At 33.3% G+C, this 18,672-nt stretch overlaps 1 protein-coding gene across 1 annotated transcript in view; it reads right to left on the reverse strand.

Annotated features, from left to right (window-relative positions):
• Nucleotides 1-303: 303 nt before the first annotated feature.
• The window catches only part of LOC145664690 (uncharacterized), an 87,138-nt gene continuing 68,769 nt past the window's right edge, over nucleotides 304-18,672 (reverse strand). The window contains exon 4 of the mRNA XM_081731551.1: nucleotides 304-17,628. Coding sequence (XP_081587677.1) covers nucleotides 17,249-17,628 — 380 coding nt within the window. The 3' untranslated portion in view covers nucleotides 304-17,248. The remainder of the gene's footprint in view (nucleotides 17,629-18,672) is intronic.

The raw sequence follows: 18,672 nt of genomic DNA on the forward strand, positions 1-18,672 counted from the left end.
ACTAATTATAATAATATACATGTTATATGATATCATTTCAAAGATATCAGACCAAATTTGCACGTTTTGCTGTAATAATTATATTACGTTAGTTTCTGTATACAGTACTTCATCAAAAAGCATTTTTTTAAAGAGAAAATATTTTGTTCGTGGAAAGTAACATTACAAGTCATTTCAAGTGAGGCAAATGACTAAGCTTTTAGAGCTTAACCATTGACCCTTTTCAGGGGCAAAAGAACACGAGAAATGTGATCATAGTGGATTTTCAATACAGCATTACAGACATCACATAGAATTATTCATAGTTTTATTTCCTCTTCTTTTTTATATACATTTCTTGTCGCTTTAGCTTTACCCAAATTTCTGTTCCAGCTGATGTTTTAAAAGATGAAGAAATGAAAGCGGGAACTGAAAAGTATAGTACTCTTAAGTATTGAAAATACTTTACACTTGTTTAAGATAGCACCTCTGATTTCATCTTAAAACTGTCACTTATCAAAGCCATCAACTTAAAATACAATCAAGGAATTAGACCCGGAAGCTCGTAAAATCAAACTAATACAGAAATTCTGTTAACAAGTATCTCTAATTCAAACATTTTTTCCTTTTCTCATGTATGTTCGTGGTTTTATTCGAATTATCATATATCGATTGAGCGTTGTCTCTTGCAATAATAATTAATCTGTCTTACGTATAAGGGGAAATAATTAGGAATCCAAGTCTTCAAAAGGTACGAAGACTATCCGGTTAGGCCAGACCTAACATTACACTTCTAACCTAACATGTTAATTAGATGCTAATTATCTGATTTAGGGATGATCTGTATTCATCAAATGCATTGTTTTCTTCCATGACACTAAATAACTAAAATTTATCAGTAGACTATTGCTGTTATATATATTTTTAGGTTGGATTTCGATGGGTACTCAACTCTAAAAACTCTAACATAAATAATATATTCTGTACTTAAGAAATCTACACGGTTATCGTAATAGTCATTGCTAAAATACGTTTTTACTTTATAGAGGAAAGAGACGAAGTAATGAACCAATGTTGCACTGATGAAGAAATATAAATTTATCTCATGTCAGTTTCTCACATTCTAAACGACTGAAAACTAAATACAACCACGAAAATTATCTCCCAATCAGATCGACAACTGAGACAGTATGCGTTGGTTAACAAAAAATTATTAGAGTGTTTCACTTGAAATATGAAATTACCAAAGGAAGACAAAGATATGAAATGAAATGAAATGAAGTATTTCAGTTTTACGTCCCACGATTATGCCAGTTAGGCTAAAGGAGACGATGATGATGAGAAATGATTGAAATGTTGGAATAAAGGAAGTAGGAGGAAACGGAAGAACCCCGAAAAAGCCCACGCACACGGTGTTTGTCCATCATGTGCGAGCTGAGATCGAACCAGGGGCCCAATACACTACAGGTAAACGCTCTACCACTGAGTCACCATGGTCCCACAAAGATATGAAGCATTTGAAGTTTTCTGTTCATATGAATTAAAACAAATTGAATGTGAATTGATTTCTTCATGTATACTGTAAATAACTTATCTTTGAACGGAAATCTTTTATTTCTGTTAGAATGGTTTACCTACAAAACTCTAGAAATTTCATTCTACTTGTAACTTGCAAATCAAATATTAAAATGTCTTTTTTCTATGAAGTCACCATTATGCCCAAAGACTCAATAACTACAATATTTACATATATATATATATATTTTTTACTTTTAGGTCATATAATTCTTTTTCTTTTGGTTCACATATAACAAAAGAAATTCAATCCAGAAATCTGAAAATTAAAATATATTATAAGGTACTAATTCAGAGTACCATAGTAATCCACAGTATGATATACAAACTTAAAAGTACTCATAAAAGATACTAAGATTTTTGGTTATTAATAGATTTCATCAGAACACAGAAAAGATGAAAGCGAAATGCCGAAAAATAGAGATTACCAAATAATTGTTAATATTGTCACCATATTGGATAATATCAATTTGTTATGATATATAGTATACCATTCTAATATCACCATAGGATAGATTGGCGAGCATTTTGATGTTATCTAGCTTTTTCCCTATTTTGTTGCTCCGTTCTCGTTCTCTTTGAATTGATGAAAGAGTCAGTATAATTTGTTAGTTTCTCTTCAACATTATTTAAGATGTTTTCCGTTAGTGCAAAACAGCGTGATGAATCAATCATTTTGCACTATGGCTATACATAAAGTAGAACTTAAGAAGAGAAGCTTGTGTTCGACTTCTGTACCCTAGAATTCATGACACTGTACAATCTTCTTCTAGATATACTTCATACAAATACAAATAAAAATGCTTATATCATTAGTAATAATCTGATGAACGAATTTTCCGAAACGTATATTAATATTTTGAAAAGTATTTTATCAGAAGCAAATCTAATTTGAAATACAGAAAATATGTCATGCTGATATTATACATATATAAATGTATCATTCATCTGACAGTTTTCATATTTGCATTGCGGAAAACAAACAAGGCACTGTAAACTATTTTATTAATCTACAACGAAATGTATAATGAATTGTCCTTTTTTAAAAAAATACTTAAATATTTATCTGCTGTGATTTAAAATGTAGAAGTAATGTTTGTAATATAACACCATTCTTGATACTTCGGAGGGAATTTCAAAGTTTAACATTAAGTATATATATAAGGTGTTTCAAAACAATACCGACAACATTTGGGAGGTGATTCCTGACACCAAGGTAAGACAAAAAGTATAAACCAATCTGGATGCACAAATGCTTCCTTTCGGAGTTATAGACTGCCGAAAACATGAAAAAAATTAACTTTAAAGGTCCATAGCTCCAAAACAATGGGACCTACCATAGTTGGTTCTAGACTTCACTTAGGAACTAATATGTGCGCTATCAAAAAAAAAAAAAAAAAATGTTTCAGAATCCTGTGGTAGCATCTGTGCACCCAGGTTGATCTATGCTTTCTGTCTTGTCTTGGTGTCAGGAATCGCCTCCCAGACGCCGTCGGTGTTGTTTTGAAACACCCTATATATATATATTCTAAATAAAAGTACTATCATAGTTTAAAGTGGTATTATGTCATTTTGGATAATCGTATTTAAATGAAATTGGTCATAGTTGAAAGAAAAACTCAAATACCACATAGACATTGAATGTGAGCCTCATGAATGGTGATGCAGACATCAAGACGATATTCTCATTCACGCCACACACGCTTCCAACTTATCTGATGAAATGGACTAGATGGCAGTACATGCACTTCTTGCAGGTTTTGAGGCAATGGGGGTACATAGACACAATTCTTTACGGAAGCCTATAAAAAAAAGTCAGTCAACCTTGGCGGTCACTTGTAGAAGACATTACATTATCATCATTTCCGGCATAAACTTATCTTCAATAACAACACAACACAACGAAGGGAAATAAATGTACGTTAGCATATTAAGACATAACAATACAGAAATATTAAATCTTCCTAGGGACCTCCAGCAGAAACAGCAACTGCCTGCTAAATATCCAACAATGAACCCATATCGACTTATCACAAAGTAAACATGAGTAATTTTATTTCTGTGTTTGATCCCGTCCTTTATTGACATTGTTGTTCATTGTTCATATTGTGGCAGAGCCCTATATTTTATTTATTTTAAGTATATTTTTGGTTAATCATATTTTATTAAAGATTTAAATTTTGAGTTTTAAATTCATAAAAACAGCAAAGTAACAGGGAAACAATAATCCATGAAAAACAAATTACATAAACATTGTAGTCATTGCTTTTAAAACTTATGTAACGATGGTATGTAGCACGCTTTCTTTAGCAAATTGTTTTCATGACAGGAAATTAAAGTTAAAATCCAATTAATGTCTGATTGGAAAGAATTGGCAGAATTCATTGTAAGTAAATTTGTAAGATGTTTGTGAACACAAGACACTTTCTCGGGTATGTTAGAATTGTCAGGAATCGTGAGTCGAAGCATTCCAAGGATTGCCAGTCGTCGACCACAATGAGGAAACCACTGCGTTTCCTAGACAAGAAAGAGCACACGCCTCTGACGTCATGCAGAAACGACAGATTCCAGATCAGAGGAAGTTCCACAAAAACGAGAGGACCAGAGGTCACGGGGAGAGATCGGAGAAGTCAGACGGGAGAGTCAGATCGGATCAGTCGAGAGCGGTCGGAGACGGAGAGTCGGAGATTGAAGTTAAAAGATTCTATCTAATAGAATGTCTAGTAACAGCTTTCCTTAAGTTACGCGAATCAACGTTGCACTAGACGAACTCTGAAAGTTTATTATACGTTACGAAGGATAATTAATATGCTAGCCGTTGACAGAACTTCGGCGCATTCGAAACAGATCGCAGCTTGTTCTTAGTTCGAACCTCCGTTCTATCCATTGGAGAGACCATCAGCGAGATACCGCCCAGCCTGTGGCCTGACGATAGGAAGGAGTCATTGGACCAGTGTTTGCAGGAGTAATAGAGCGGAACACCAAGAGGTATGTGCTACTTTCTAAACATTAGTCGGCAGCTCAATGTTTGGTATGCAATGTTAGAACTGGCAAACTTCTAATTACCCGAATTAGCACACAACACTTTACACTTACTTACACCAAGTAATGAAAATACAACAGTTATTTAATTATCAAATTTAGAGTTGTTATTCAGTTATTGAAATCCCCGTAATATCACGAACCAAACCATTACCTCTCGCATAGTTGTTCATCACGTTCCCACTCATTTCAGATAGTGAGTGGAAGGTAACCTCTCTGTGCTCACACAAACATCCCCAAGTTTAGAAACGAACCAGGGAGGTTGTCAATATGCACAAAAATATTTGAACTTTTCTTTCAAATGTGACAAACTTCATTTAAATATGATTATTCAAAGTGACGTAATACCACTTTAAAATATGATGGTATTTTTATGCACACGCTGTATATTTCTGTCTTACCTGCAAGGTAAATTCTAACCATAACGAATTACGGGAACATTAATTATTCCTTAAAGCTTGATTACAGAAAGCATTGTTATTTAGTTCTACTTCTGAATATGATATTCAGGAAATTCAATATCATCCTTTGGAATTCACTTCTCATATGTCAAGTTAATAAATGTCAGACAGACTTCTCTAAGTCTAGCTTTCTTTGTAAAACATTTTTGAAAATGCCGGAAAATTTCATAGGGGAATTTATATTTAAGTAAATACCTTAATACCTATTTATTTATATTCATCTGTGAATGAGCAATTGAAGAGGTTTTAATCCGTGGTTGAACACTTTAGTATGACAATACCAACGAAAATGACAATGCATTTACAAATTAAACCAAGAACATTACCAAGATATTACCAAGATAAACAACATGATATATTCATTATATTGTCATTGATTCTGTGCTAGGAAATTATATATTTCAAATAACAATAAATCATAATTTTTAGAACACACTTTGCAATTCAGGATTTCAGTATTCATGGAAGTTCAAAATTAACTGCTTGATTATATATAAATTTGTTACGATTCTAAAAATGAAATTTACTTCGGGACGGAGAGAAAATGTTTAGAAATCTCTTCCGTTAATTTTACTCACATGATAATAAATTATCTTTAAAAAAGTTTCTTTACGAAAACATAAATAAATACAAAATAAATCTAAATTCTTATTGTTTCTTTAAACAATATTATTATTATTATTATTATTAAATTAAATACTCTAATATTTTATTATTTAAAAAATGCCAATTTATATGTATATTTATACAAGATGCATGCAAGATCAAGATTAAAGTTTTGTGCAGTTATTTGGAATAGTATAGATATAACATCGGCAAACAAAATTTAGAGGGGTCCAAACATGTTTTATTAGGCTACCATGCCATGAAATGAATAGAGATTACTACTCGCGTACTTATGAATACTGGAATCAATATTGGGGATTACAGGCATTAAGTGACAGAAGAAAACTTATTGAAAGATATTTTATTTTATTAAGAAAGTAATAGACAATAGATATTATAGTGAATATTGCTTGCATAATATAGGTATAAGGGCACCAATGTATAATACCAGAAATGGATCAACATTAGTTACTTCGAATCCAAAATCTGAAATTTTAAGAATGACCAATTCTTTTAATTTAATTTAATTTATTTTTATCAGTACAGAAGCACGAAATTTAGAGTTTGACAAATATTATTTGTAGTATTTTTGACGATGTATCTATTTTGAGACAAAAATATTAGGTATTAATTTGAGAAGGAATTACTAATCCGATGTTATTTTATTTAATCCGATACTATTTTATTTTACCATTATATTTTGTTTTAGTAAGTACAGTACGTTACATTGTATGCAATATGTATTTATCTTTGTCTGATAAGGTACTGTATTTTTGCCGTTAGGCTGTTCATACCACAGAAATAAATATTATTATTATTATTATTATTATTATTATTATTATTATTATTATTATTATTATTATTATTATTATTATTATTATTATTAGATATAAAGATAAAAATAATGAAATTTTGATTTGGGATTTTCAGTTTAATTATCTCCCAATTTCTCTTAAACATTTTTGAATAAACTAAATTAATGATAGTAAGTAGCTTCCGTCTTAATGACAGTTAATTAACGCAAATTTAATGTATAATTATCCAATATAAGTACGTTAATATACTCAAAATATGATCAATAAATAAGAATTGAGGAAATAGTCATCAATGCAACTATACATGTAAACTTTCTGTTTTCTTCATGAATAGCTGAGGTATCGATTAAAACATGAAACCAATCAATCAATCATGAGTTTCATATAGAAATATTTAATGCTTATAAATTATAGGTTGATATCATGTTACAATGTGTCGTCAAATGCAATATAGTTTTTTATACCAAAGCTTATAATGTAGATTAATAGCAAATTAACTTGACAGATTATACGAAATAACTATTACAATTGAATACACAGGTATGTGTTATTTGAACGTAACGAAACACAGAATGTATTTATTTTTAAAATGACTGGTTTTATTCTGGTTCTTAAATACTTTGTTTTATATCTTGACAAAGTAATAATAATAATAATAATAATAATAATAATAATAATAATAATAATAATAATAATAATAATAATAATAATAATAATAATATAATTTATTACGATAAATGTTTTCATGTTAGTAATACGGTATTTTAATTCTAATCACACATTTCAATTTATTTCTATTCGCATTAGTTCTCTATCTAGTGTGACATTCTTTTAAAACGTAACATGACTCAAATATATTTATCCGCTAAAAGACAAATTCTGATCAACGCGTATGTTATCTATTAAATAATATAAATAATAAATAAATAATAATAGTAATATATGCTTTGGTTAGAATTTGTTTTTTATTGTGTACAAGGCGTTCCAAAACTAAAGTGAGTGGTATTCAAGTATATTTATCATAGTACGAAACGTTTCCAGGATTTAAACTGTTCTAATTAAAAAAAAATACATTCTTCTTATTAATGTTTCTTTTATTACAAAAATACTAATATCTCTTTACCTTTATTTACAAACAAAGTGTAGGAATATGACATTATTATTATTATTATTATTATTATTATTATTATTATTATTATTATTATTATTATTATTATTATTATTGTTATTAACAAAGCTGAACTTGCATTTACTGAAGACAATTGGAAAATGTTGAATCGGTTTTTCTGTTTTTCAAAATAACGCTAAATATTTTCAAACTTCGGATTAAATCCTTACTTTTGAAATACATAACAAGCTGTTTCATGGAGCGCAATTGCTTGTTTCAGAGAAGTGTAAGAAGTCAAATGAATATATATTTGATCCACAGATAAAGATTTTGAAAGATTTTTTTTTTATTCATTAATGAATATAATACATTATCTCAGAAATCTATTAGCTAAATCTTTAAGCAGATATTATTAAAAGATGAATTTCTTTAGTATGTCAAGTTCCGTACTATATTAAAATAGATAGTTACTTTTACTTCTCATTTTAAAGCGCACAAGAAGAAGCATAGTACGATATGATATTAGCAAAACATTTATTGCACAGATTACCTACATTTCTAAGTTACAAGGCATAATCTTCTGAGGTATAAATCCTCTCTCTGCTGAGATAGAATAAAAACTAAAGCTTTAATCACTTAGAAATGTTATAATATTTCAGATTCATATTTCTATAATCTTCGTATCTAAGAAACTACCCACAAGGGCAAACAAAAAGAGATAATCTAAGATAGAATCTTCTTCTGTTCTAAACTCTATTATCATAAACAGCAATTGTTCCATGGTATTCATTATTTGCAACGTATTTCTTCGAGGAAATGATGATATTTGGCTTCAAGTAAGTAAAGGATTATTTCTTGAAGATTTATTTTAAAAAAGAAATAGTCCGGGATCCACAGTACACGCCCGTAAAAATTTGTGGGTGCACGGAGTTTTATTGTTGCATCGTGTTCTTCGACCTATCGCTTTCTATGTTTTCTTGGGTAGACATCTCAATTATGGTCGCTTACCTCCACAGACACAATTTTCCAATATGGCCGCCAAATAAGCAATCAGCATACATAACTAAGGAACTAAGTTACCTAGGAAAGTGATCTTTGTGTCGAATCATAGGTTTTCGAGGTCCGAGAATTAAAATATTACCTTACATTTGCGATATATTGAAAGTCTTGTGTATAATATAGCCAGGGGCGTGCGCAGAAATTTATTTCGGAAGATGTCCAATGCTGACACACCGATACCAAGTTAAGAGACTTCACAATAAAAACTCTTGACAACTTCGACTTTGAGGACAAGTCATGGCTCTCAGGTAGATTTGGAAGTCGTCATACTGCCATGGCTCTTTTTCAACATAAGACATCAGAAGAGATCCACAGAAAGAAAAAAAAATATTTCACAAATTGCACTGATGAAGAGAATTTGTAAACTTCAGTGTGAGCTACCGTGTCAAAAAATACTAAATCGAAGAAAGAGTACAATCAAACCTGCTCTTCCGAACAACTTTAAAGTAGCTGACGATGTTGGCATTCATTCATCTGATGAGGCATCCACATGTGCTCTAAAAACTGAGTTTGTTATTTCTCTCACTCGATGTGGTGCGTTTTTAGGCGACACTCAGCCTGTATCACCAACGTGGAGCAGTATACACTCTTCAATAACATCCAAGATTGCACCAATTAAACAAGTTGAGTTTCTGTCAGTTATTCCTTCCCCAGTTACTGATTACGCTACTGTGTATACTGCCCTTTAAAAGTTTGAATCTGTGAGACAATTCCGGTTTTCTGCGACGAAAGAGTGTTCTATAAGGACTAGCTCAGGAGAGTAATGCTCCCGCAAGTAGGAACGAAAAACACAGTTCTCATTGCTTGGCGTTATCCATTTCTTGTCACGTTGCATTCAAATAGCAGAAATCAAAGGATTGTTGTTGTCGGTCTTCGTGGCCGAGTGGACTAGTGCTATATGCTACTAACAAAATTCTCTTTTGGCGTGAGTTCAAACCCGACCCGAGGAAACTATTTTTACATTTTTTTTTACATTTTTATAACACTTTTTAAATTAAAATATGAAAATAATACTCAAAAAAGTGATTTACTTACTTTTGTGCAAATAAGTAGTGGTAGTAGCAGGAATGGGTTAGAAGCCCCGCAGGGCTCGTTTTGTTCCCCTTGTACTCCATGATATAAATTTTGTAACCAACTTAAAACAACTGTCTAGGATAGCGCGAAAAACAGCTGGCTAGAGTAGCGCACGAAAAACGTACTTCCTGGAGCATTACTCTCCCGAGCGGGTCGTGTCCTATACAGTAGCGGACATAGTTGTCAGTAACCCAGAGGAATTTCATGGCATAATGCCAATGCTTGGAATGTTTCATTGCATAAAGTAGCTCTACAGTGTGGTAAGAGGTGCCTCCTTGGTAGCGGTTTCCATGATGCTCTGGTTGAAACAGAAATCTTTGGAGTGAATTCAGTTAAAGTGTACTAAATGAAAAATATTATGTTCAGGCGTTTCAAGGAGTGTTAATTGTCTTTCAAGTACTCGAAAAAATGATTTGGGATGTTTTCTGGGGTAGTAACGAAAAGGAAGCATACAACAACTTGCTCAAAGAAGTAAATCAGTTTCGACTGGTCTTGCAAAATAAAGAAAAAAGTGTAAATTCCTCCATACTCAAATCAACAATTAAGAGACTGCTATTTAAGACTTGTGAACGAATGTATCGAGAAATAAGAGATTTGCAGTTACCTCAACAATTTCCTCAATATTGTAGGAAACCTTATATAACGTCTGATCGCAAAGGAGATTGGAATTTACATTTTGAGACCGTTGAGTCATTAATCCCTATATTTCAGCAATTCAATTGCCTGAATTATTTACGTTATGGATCATGGTACTTGGAGTTAATGAAGCACCTTGAAATAGTTGCTTGTATGAAAAGTTCTTGAATGGTCAGTTTGTAGTTCTTGAAAAGACTGCATCATTCCACGCAGTAGTCCCCGATATGAAACTGGAACAAACAATCAACGAGCTCAAAAAGTACGAGAGGAATCATTGGACAAACGCCTAAACCTCAGTACGTCACTGAATGGCAACTGATATATCACAAAGTTCTCGCCATTGTCAATGTTTGTAACAACCTTACAAGTGAACAGATAATTAACCACACAGAAATAGTTCATCAATTAACAGGGAAGCAAAGCCAATCATTTCACTTCTAATGTCACATGTTTGCTTCAGTTCATAATAGCAGAAGGTAATCCATTCAAAACACACACAACATTGTGACAAAATAAATTGTTTCTGAGGATGTGAGGGCAAAAATTTTAGGTGTATTAAGAGATGGGAGACGTAACTATGAGAAGTTTAGGAAAGAGTGCTTTGTTATCAAGGAAAGGAAACTGACGAACAGAATTGAAAAAGCCTGTGTCCCCCATCTTCAAAAGTCTTATCATAAACAACACAACTGTGACACCTACCATCATCAAGGTAAGGAATTTTTCACAGATTCAGAAGAAAATCGATATTGCAAAAGAAAGAGGCTTCACAATGGAAGAAATACTCTCTCATGATCTCATAAATTCAAGTCAGTTGTTTGAAGGTAATGCATCTTCGAGACCAACAAAGCATGAGCTAGTATTACATTTGGAGAAAAAAATCGACAAGAGTACATCATTTCATCCAGAATTTCCGGAACGGACTACTGTAGTTGTTGATTTTATGTCGCAGATGAGAATGATGAAGATGTCATTATTTAAGAACTTTTGGAGAAGCAATAGACATCGTTATTGAACGGACGACTAAAGTGTGCCCAGCCAAAGAAAAACACTTTATTTTTGACAATTTACTCAAAGAAAGTGCAAGAATACGTCGATCATGCACTACCGGATCTATTCATCCCGCTTGCCTACAATCTCAGACTCACATACCAATCCAAATTGAAAACTTCTGGAATACCGTTCAAAATAAAATAAAACTGCAAGCATTAACAAAAAATAAAGTGATACTTGACAAAACCTTCAACAGACTTAATTCTTGTTACAACCGGAATGGTAATAAACAACAGTGTCTTTCCTGCTACAGTATGCTTAAAAGGGGAAGTAACTAATATTGAAACGGTCACATGAAAGATTGAAGAAATCGACCAACGAATTGTGCCTCACACGTACTGGGCAGTTGAAAGCGGCGCGCAGCGAGTTGATGTGATGTCCAATGATACTGATATGGTGTTTTGTTGCTAAGATATTTTGCAACCTTAAGTAGTAAAGATGTGAAGCAATTGTGGGTAATGTTTGGGGTGGGAGAGAAACGTCGTTTCATTCCTATTCACCACTTATATGATATACTTGGAGACAAAATGAGTAGCGTCGTCTTCAACGCTTACATTTTCACTGCTAATAACATTGTAAGTAAAGTAGGTACAAAAATGCAACACTGAATGCACAACCAATAAATTATCTTCGTCATGTTGCTAAAACCAGTACCGGTAGTCTCTCAGCTGAAGACATAAAGAATGCAGAAACATATTTAATGAAAGTGAGGGCCAGATTGACAGAAGTAGGAACTTTTGATGCTTTACGCTATGAACTTTATCGACTGAGCGTAAACCCATCAGCTGCCACCCACTTCATTTGCTAATCGAGGCCACATTAGAGGCGCGAACTTGGTCATCAGAGAATCGCTGTTGTTATTAGAAAAGAAACACATTACTGAAAGCCCTGTAGAATTTGAATAGAAGGAAGTAAACGGTTTCCTGAGACCAGAAAGAGTTTCCGACCTTTGCCAGATGCTGCATTGCGAGTGTCTTCTTGCAAAACAAACAATTGTAAACAATGTAAATGTAAGAAATTTCAAGTGTTGTGTACAGTGCACTGTCTTTGTCAGAAGTGTTGTGAAAATTCTCAGTTGTAAGTCACATGCATTTTGTTGTAGACTTGTAAATTTGGACACATATTAAGTAATCTTTAACCTGTACTAGCAAAAAAAAAAAAAATAAATAAATAAAATAAAATAAAATAAAAAAAATAAATAAAATAAAATAATAAGAAAGTTGCTCAAAAGTGAGGTATAAGATATCTGCGGGAAAAACAAATTGTAAAACGGCAACACAGTGCTCTTTATGGAACCACTTAGTTTTATGTGTTAGTATTGATATTTTACATTTTCACAGAAAAACTAGCATACATTAAACATGACAAAATAATATTAGAGACTATAGATATTGTAGTTGCTCAAATGTTGTGTATAATGTTGTTTATATGTGGGAAATATTGTAAGAATTCTCAGTTGTTTAGTCACATCAGCACCTTTTCTAATAGTTTAATTTGTTTATATTAATGATATTTTGGACCATCAACAAATATTAATTCATAATGGTACTAATAGCACAATATTTGATATACTGCTTTTTACTTATAGACCCCCTATTGTAAACCTTAAACTATTTTGTATATCAACTTTGTTTTCGGAATAAAGCCTTTTCAAAAAGTCCAATTTTTAATTTCTTATAATTTTGTTCCTATCTATTCAAAATTCGTGAGATCATGATGATAGTATTTGACACTAAGGTTCATTCGATATACATTGTCCTGTTCGTTTCACTTGCATCGTTATTATTATTATTTTAGAAACTTTCAAAATTTGGTTGTTTCTATTATTTGTGATACTGTAGCGTCGTTAGTTTACAAAACTGAACAATAAGTGTGGTATTGTTTGTTTTCTTTCTAATGTAGATTTGAAATTTGTAATAACCTGACGTAGTGACATTTGAAAAAATACATCTTTGTGTTGGATTGGCAACACTACTAATCTGATGGTATTAAAGACTACACCCAAATGTGTCTCTGTGGTAAACAGATATAATTGAAAACTTCTCTTGCTTCGGTTTGTAGTTTTTGAGATATTCCTGTGGATAAATTAAAATGACCTACCCTGTATATATATAGTGTATTTTTGTCTGTAATATGTAAAATTCTTCAATATATAGCAATTTCATGGTAATATTTGAATTCCTTGACCTTGAAAACCTATGATTCGACACCAAGATCACTTTCCTAGGTAACTTAGTTCCTTAGTTATGCATGCTGGTTGCTTGTTTGGCGGCCATATTGGAAAATGGCGTCTGTGGAGATAAGCGACCATAATTGAGATGTCTACCCAAGAAAAAGTAGACAACGATAGGTCGAAGAACACAATACAACAATAAAACTCCGTGCACCCACAAATTTTTACGGGCGTGTACTGTGGATCCAGGACTAAAATATCAATTTAATGATTTTTTTATCTAGTAGCCGTAAGCCATGTTTACCTGTGCTTGTTTCTAGAAAACGTGGAAGACTTAGTTACCATTATTACTGTTTTGTGACACGTACATATTGGGTGTTAATTCCGTATCGGAAAGCCAAATAATTGCTTAATTTTCAGGTTGTTCTACCAAATTGGTTTTCTGTTCCCAAAAATGTGTTTAAACGGGCAGATTTTGATAGAGTTATTTTGAACTTTTTTTTTTTTTTGATTAATTTGTATATTCATTTAACAAATTGCTCTATACTTGCATCCAGTGTTAGTGAATAGAAATCTATGGAACAATACAAGGCTAGTTTTCATTATCTAGTATTCAGCGAGCAAATACTCATATATATTCTTTTATATACATGACACGTACTATTCTCGTTTAGCTTACGGGGCATACTTACGTATAAATACGCTGTGAAAATACATTCTGTTCCTATATAGGGAAAAATATTAAAGCATATTGTAGAATGTTATATACTTCAAGTGAAAAAAATTGACATCTCTGCAATAATTCTTGGAATATATATTGCTGTTCATAAGAAGTATGTATTACGCAACCCACCATGTTTTCTTTAGATTAACTTGGATCTAATATGGGACAGTTTATTCTTAACAAAGTATATTTCAAGTGAATTTATTAAATTTGTTAATTCTATTTCAACAAAACCTTTATCATTTAGTGTAGTGATTAGCAGTGGCGTAACCAGGATTTTATTTCGGGAGGGGCCAAAACTAAATAGTACAGTAGTCTGCAAACGACGTGCTGCACCATTCAATATGGACGAAATTGAAAGTTTGAAATCTACTTATTACAAGAAATTTACACTGACATATGAGTGCTCACTGAATTTCGACCACCTACCTAATACTGTGTTGGTGCAACTTTTTCTCAGAGGACGGCCTGGACACAGCGTGGTATGGATTTTGGTATTTGCTGATATGATTCCACGGGTACCTGACACCATATATTCCTGATGGCATCCCACAATGCACTCACAGATGTTAGTGCAGGAGTCATGGTGCGAAGATTTCGTTCCGCAACATCCCATAAATGTTCTATAGAATTAATATCCGGTGACTTAGGGGACCAATTCATACGCTGCAGCTCAGTGGAATGTTCCTCAAGCCAAGGACGCAGAGTTTTGGCTTGGTAGCACCGTGCATTGTCGTCCTTGAAAATGCCGTCTTTTTGTGTGTAGAAGTGTTGCATTGTAGGGTGTACGTGATTCTCCAAGACCTGCAGGAACCCAACGGATGTCTCGCTGTAGTCCATACACACCAACGGTCCCAGTCCATGCCAAGAGAAACATCCCCAAACAATACAGCTCCCCCACCTGCTTTGTACAGTACGCACCATGCACGAGGGATCCATAGCTTCGTGCTGTTGGCACCACATATGCATACGCCCGTCCGAGAAGAGTAGTACAAACCATGATCCATCGGACCAACACATCCTTTTCCAATAATTCATGGTCCAATTACCGTTTTCCTGCACTCGAGCGCGATAAAGTCGAATGTGACAAGTCGTCAGGAGTGGGTGATAAGTGTGTCGTTTGCTGTGAAATTGCATGCGTGCCAGTGTACGCTGTATAGTTGCGTGGGATATGAGTGTTTGCATCTACCATTGTATTGGTAATGTAATTTCCGGGCACAAACGGTTCGTATGGCTGTCATGAGCTGTTTGACGCGACGCTCGCCACACATTTTGAACTTCCGTGCGCCCCTGTAGTTCCGTCTTTTGGAGACTGTTGTTCCATTTTCCTCCCACTTCTTGCACACCTTCATTACACATGAACGGGTGTATCCGACAAGTATTGCTGTCTGGGTTATTGACGCACCTGTTGCTCGAGTACCCACAATCAGGCCATATTGGAATGCGAATAAATCCTACCCACCTCCCATTATAACAGTGTGTTGTCTGCGAACATGTAGCCTCGAGTGTGTTTTTACTCTGCAATAATACCAGTCGCTGTGGTCATGTAATCAGCTAGGCTGCTGGCCACACTTTGTTGTGTGAAGGGGTGGTCGCAAGTCAGTGAGCATTCAGTGTAGTTATCCCTATCATTAACATGCTAAAAGACCTTAAAATAAAAATTCAAATCCACGATTCACAGTTATTACGCATATGATGTCTCATGCCTCAATGCAGAATAAGAGCAATCTTCACGCACGGTGCGTGTGTGAGTTAGCATATTTTTAAAGATACTGGACAAACGACAAGTAATAATGATTATTTGAAAATTTCACCAAAATTTGTCTGCAACGCTGCTGTATAAGATAGGCCAGGTTAGTTTAGGAGGGTAGCTGGGCCGACCAAGCTCATAGCTGATTGCACCACTGGTGACTATTCATATTATACAAAGTATTTCTTTAATCCAAATTATTGTCCTCAACTTATCTATCGCCAAAGATGATTTCTGCAATTAATGAGTACACAGAACAACAATTTGTTCATGATAATAGAGATAAGAACAATAAATACCTTAAAATATTGCTACTGTCCGTGAAAGAAAGATGAAAATGGTATTACAGCAGATTCTGAATCAACGTAACATAGTCTGTAACGATCGGTGGTGTCAGTTATACATTTTTATCTTTTAAACTATAATTAATGATACAAACAATAATAGAATAATAGCATAATATTTCACTGCTTACATGGATGTAGTCACTTATCCAGTTACATAGTTTATAGTGTAGCTGATACATTATTTTAGCAATAATAGAATAATAGGATAACTTATCACTGCTTATATGAATGTAGTCAGTTAGACAGTTTCATTGTTTACAGTGTAACTGTTGATTCAAACAATAAAAGAATGATAGCATATTCTATCACTACATATATGGATGTAATCAGTTACATCTTTTACAGTATAATGATGACTTACATTCATTTAAGCAATAACCGAATGGTATGTTGATTCCGAATCTGAAATAATAACCCCTCTTAATTTACTGATTTAGTCCTTTGATCACGGACAGTAGTAAATAACTTTCACAAATGTTCATCAATATGATAAAATCTTTGCATTAAATTCTGTTCAAACCTTAGAACCATAACTAAACATGCCTCATAAACGCATGCCATTATAATATGCTTATTTACCCACTGACTATCAGTGATAACACAACAACATATAAGTTCATTCCGGGCCTATTATTGTTCACATTTGCTTTTTATTCTGTCGCATTTATGGCGAATTCAGAACTTATTATATTCTATTTACGAAATAGATTAGAAACAAGCTTAGATTGCAGTATTTCACTAAGAAATTAATACTTAGCATACGAATATTTTCTAATATTCCGTTTCACTTTCAGATTTACACTTTCTTTCTTTCAATAAATGATGTTAAAGACTACATTCTATAAAAGACTACGCTGTTGGCGGACAGGTATCTGCTGTTGCAGCCTTTTGCTGTAACAATAAACTTGTCTCTGTATACAGGGGGATTCTAGGACATATCACAACGTAAGATGCACTTTCACGTAGAACGAGACTTGTATCCATTTCACTGGAGCTTCTTGCAACTGGTTGAGGTGGCTGTTGTTGCTGCTGCTGCTGTTGTACTCTTGGAGTAGATAGAGTCTGTTGAGATTCAATTTGTGACATTGTATAATTTCTGTGTTGTTCACCGGGAATAGGAGTATCATTGTCCTGTCCATATGCCATCCAAATTATGTACAATATAACAATAACGACAGTTATACCAACCATTATTCGTTGCACGGTTAATCTTCTTGATTCTGATGATCCTAAAAGGAAATTAGATAATCATTTAATCACATATTACCTATTTAAATATTGAAACTTCTAAATAAATACAGTAGACTCAATGTTATTCAATGACCACAGGACCGGACCCTGGTCGGATAACGAAAATCACCTTTCTATAGTACTTATATTGTATAGCATATCGCACACCCAGCGGTTACAAATCAAAAGTACATATTTGTGGGAACATGACTTTTAAAGTTCGTTATTCTATCAAAATCGCTCCCTGGAATACTGGAATTTCTGCCATCTAAGGGTTAATTTCTTTAGTTACGTTTCTGATAAAATACCACCAGATAGAACTCGCTTCTCTCTCGCTATTCTCTTTTGAGTGATGATAACTCAAAACTTCCATTTTTTGAGTTGTAACACTATTCCACCGGATGTGCGATATCTATAATGGTTGAAAAGGCTTACGGTAATATAATTCAATAAATTTAACTCTGACTCTGGTGCATGGGATCCCTAGTTCAATCCAAGCTCTCATCAAGTGGACTTTGTGTTGGACAAACATTGTATGTGTGGATTTTGTTGGGATTCTTTCCTTTTCTATCACTGTCTTAATTCCACCATTTAGTTCATTACAATCATCACCGTCTCCCTTACGCTCAAAGTATAATTGCGAAATATGAAACTGTAAAAAATAAATAAATAAAAATAAAAAATAGAAAAATAAAAAAATGTTTTAATGTATACTTTCGGAAAATGTGGGCTTCCTGTCAATGAACTTTTCTTTTTTCTTATGGAAAGTGTCTACCATGTGCTACTGTTGCTATTTACGTAAAGTGTTAATTTCATAACTTGGATTTCCCTAAAATGAATATATGCTCTATTCCTGCTTTTTTTACCAAAGAAGTTTTTCGATACATAAACTTTCGTTGCTTAATTTTTTTTTATCCCATTTTCAATATTTGGCTCAGAAAAAGGCTACAGAGAGTAACTGATTAAAATTAAGCCGTTTACTTTTTGATTAAAAATAACACACTTGTAAGTAGGACCAGATTGAAGCATTCAGAGACCCTGCG

This window comes from Thermobia domestica, chromosome 11, assembly GCF_964235325.1.
Source record: "Thermobia domestica chromosome 11, izTheDome1.hap1.1, whole genome shotgun sequence".
Lineage (NCBI taxonomy): Eukaryota > Metazoa > Arthropoda > Insecta > Zygentoma > Lepismatidae > Thermobia > Thermobia domestica.